We start from the raw sequence: 2,726 nt of genomic DNA, 5'->3' as shown, positions 1-2,726 counted from the left end.
CGCCCTTGGAGAGATGGTGTGTTCGCTAAAGAAGATCGGAGTTCTAAGCGTGGACTGGCAGAACTAGGTTTTCACATGCACGTTCCTGGATAGGGCACCTCCTGGCAGGTGTTAGGCTCCCACACCTAACCCCCGGGGCCCGCTGTCACTCAGGCGTGAGGGGGCGGGGCCTTGAGAACCGTCCAATCAGGGGCGGCGGCGGCGGCGCGGTGGGTGGGGCGCCGCGCCGCCACCACCCCGGACGTCCCTGCGGTTTACAGTCTCCCTGGGGATCGCGGGTCGCCTGTATTTAAGGGTGCCACGTTGCTCAGCCGCCGTTATTTCGCGCTCTGAGCTACACCGTGGGCGGTTTTCTAAGGACGGCCGCCGGGGGACCCGGGAAACCTAGAGATGGTGAGCGTGCCTCCCGGGGTCCAGAGACGGGCGCTGAGGGGCCGGTTGGAACCGGCCGGAACCGGCTGTGGCGGGACCTCCGCGGTCACCTCCCGAGTCCCCGGACCCGAGTTGGCTGGCGGCGCCTGGGTCCCCTCCGGCATGGGTGCTGGGCCGGCAGCGGGGATCCTGGCGTCCGGGCTGCCCCCATCCCGTGCACGGCTCCTTCCACCGCGGAGACTCTGGGCAGCTTTGCGCCCGCAGCCGCGTCTCCTCCGGTTGTGTGGCGACCGCGGGGAGGGTCGTCAGGGGACAATCGTCACTCCTTCGCGTTTGTGCGAGGGAGGATCTGTGATCTGTGGGGTCCCCAGCCCCTCCTTTTCCCCCACGGCGGGTTCCTTTTCTCCTTTTCCAGATGTTTGGGGAGCGCCGTCTGAAATCTGTGACTCTTGCCCCCGCGACACCTCCCCCCCCCCCAGCCGAGCTCTCCCTTGGGCAGGCAATAAATATCCACATTTCTAGTTCCTTCCCGCCTTCCCTAACGCCAGCATCGTTATCAACCACTGGTCCTATGGGTGTTATTTCAAACACCCAGCATTTTAGCTCATTATTTAGCCCCAGTCTGTGCAGAGCTGGGTTTTTTTTTTTTTTTTGGTTGTTGTTGTTTTTTAAGCCTTATGTTCTATGTGGGTATTTGACTTGAGGGAAACGCCGAGAATAATCACCTGGAACTGCTTTGTATGAAATCCTTGTGCCTTCCCTCCCCCGCCCACCCCAGGCTCTTTCTGGGGGCACAGATCTCCTATGGGAAGTCCTTTGGGTGGAGGTTCCTCTGAAACTTTCCCGAGTGTTCTGTGCTGTGAGCACAAGGTCCAGGTCAGCGCTGCCTCTCCCCGAGTAAGTCGCTTTTAAACGATTTATTCATTTAATTTAGTGTTAGTTTTTCTTTTTTTTTAGTCTTAGTTTTTCAATGTCTGAAAATTCATGTAATCAGTCGAGCTTGAAACAGTGTGAAGTATTTCCAAAGAGACGAGAAGGAGTTAATTTCAGAAAAGTAGCCCAGTATTAAATTGGCACGTCTTGAAAATTCTTGTTTTCCTTTTTTTCCCCCTCCCAGTGAAGCTAGTGATATTTGGAGGTTTGTTCTTTTATTTTGGGTGAGTTCAAATGGATTTCCAGGGCTTAGATGTGCAGACCAGAACTATGATTTTTTTCCTTTTTTAAATGTTTATTTTTGAGAGAGAGAGAGAGAAAGAGAGAGAGAGAGAGAGAATGAGCAAGTGGTGGAGGAGCAGAGAGAGGGAGGGAGACACAGGATCCCAAGCAGGGGCCAGGCTCTGAGCTGTCAGCACAGAGCCGGACCTGGGGCTCGAACACCCCAACTGTGAGCGAGATCATGACCTGAGCCACAGTTGGGTGCTTAATGGTCTGAGCCATCCAGGCGCCCCTGATTCTTAATCAAGTATGATTAAGTGTTTATAAAACAATTATTTGCCCTGGAAATAATTAACACCCCCCCCAGGAATGCAGTAATTGTGCGTGTTCGTGTTGAACTAGCGCAGTGCCTTCTAATTTTCTTTTATTTTCACATAAACACTGGGATTGAGTGGTTTTTGCTGGCCTCTTCACACTTTGGGTTTGTGCAATTTAAAATATCAGTGGTGTTCAACCTTCCTCCAGGGGGCGCAGAAGCCTGAGGTCAGGGTCTCTAAGCTAAGACTCCCTTATTAGATCCTCTCTTTTTGTAAATGAACTCCCTAACCAGCATAGGGCTCGAACTTATGACCCCAAGTCCAAAGGTCACAGGCTCTAAGGACTGAGCCATCCAGCAGCGCCTTAAGCTAAGACCCCCTTAAACCTGCAAAAGCAAGTACTTGAAGGCCCAGTTGTTCTTGGAGTCCCTCTCTCTGCAGGTGTCCTGTTTGCTCCTAGCCATCGTGGGGAGCCCTTTATTCTGAGCGAAGCTACAGAGCTGGTGGAAATCTGGGAGGGCGCTCACAGCGGCGGGGGAGGAGGCGGCAGTTGAGGCCCCGATTGCCCTGGGCCTGTTTGCAGGCTTAGCTTGGAGTTTTGCAGGCACAGGGCAGGTGCACTGAGTGCAAATTGTTGACCTTGAGAAAGTCTGTGAAGGCCGCGCTCTGGGGCCTGGATTCGAGGCAGTGTCCGGGGAGGTCATTTAGGTCAGAACCTTAAACTGAATCCTGCTGGGAGTTTCCTCACTTGCAAGCCTGGAGGCCTGAGGGAGGGAGAGGTTGCCTTGTGCCCCGGGGAGGGGGGATGGGCAGGGCTCCCCGAGTCCATGCGTGAGGCTGCTCGGGGGTCCCTCCCGCCCCTCACCAGGGACTGGCCCATTC

General features: G+C 54.8%; 1 protein-coding gene across 1 annotated transcript in view; it reads left to right on the top strand.

The window, feature by feature from the left end:
- Positions 1-243: 243 nt before the first annotated feature.
- The window catches only part of LOC115273160 (zinc finger protein 709-like), a 26,068-nt gene continuing 23,585 nt past the window's right edge, over positions 244-2,726 (top strand). Inside the window, exon 1 of the mRNA XM_029916084.1 lies at positions 244-393. Within this exon, the coding sequence (XP_029771944.1) occupies positions 391-393 (3 nt within the window). The 5' untranslated portion in view covers positions 244-390. The remainder of the gene's footprint in view (positions 394-2,726) is intronic.

The sequence above is a fragment of the Suricata suricatta genome, chromosome 12, assembly GCF_006229205.1.
Source record: "Suricata suricatta isolate VVHF042 chromosome 12, meerkat_22Aug2017_6uvM2_HiC, whole genome shotgun sequence".
Lineage (NCBI taxonomy): Eukaryota > Metazoa > Chordata > Mammalia > Carnivora > Herpestidae > Suricata > Suricata suricatta.
Note: the sequence above shows the minus strand (reverse complement) of the source record. Positions and strands in the feature narration are given on the sequence as shown.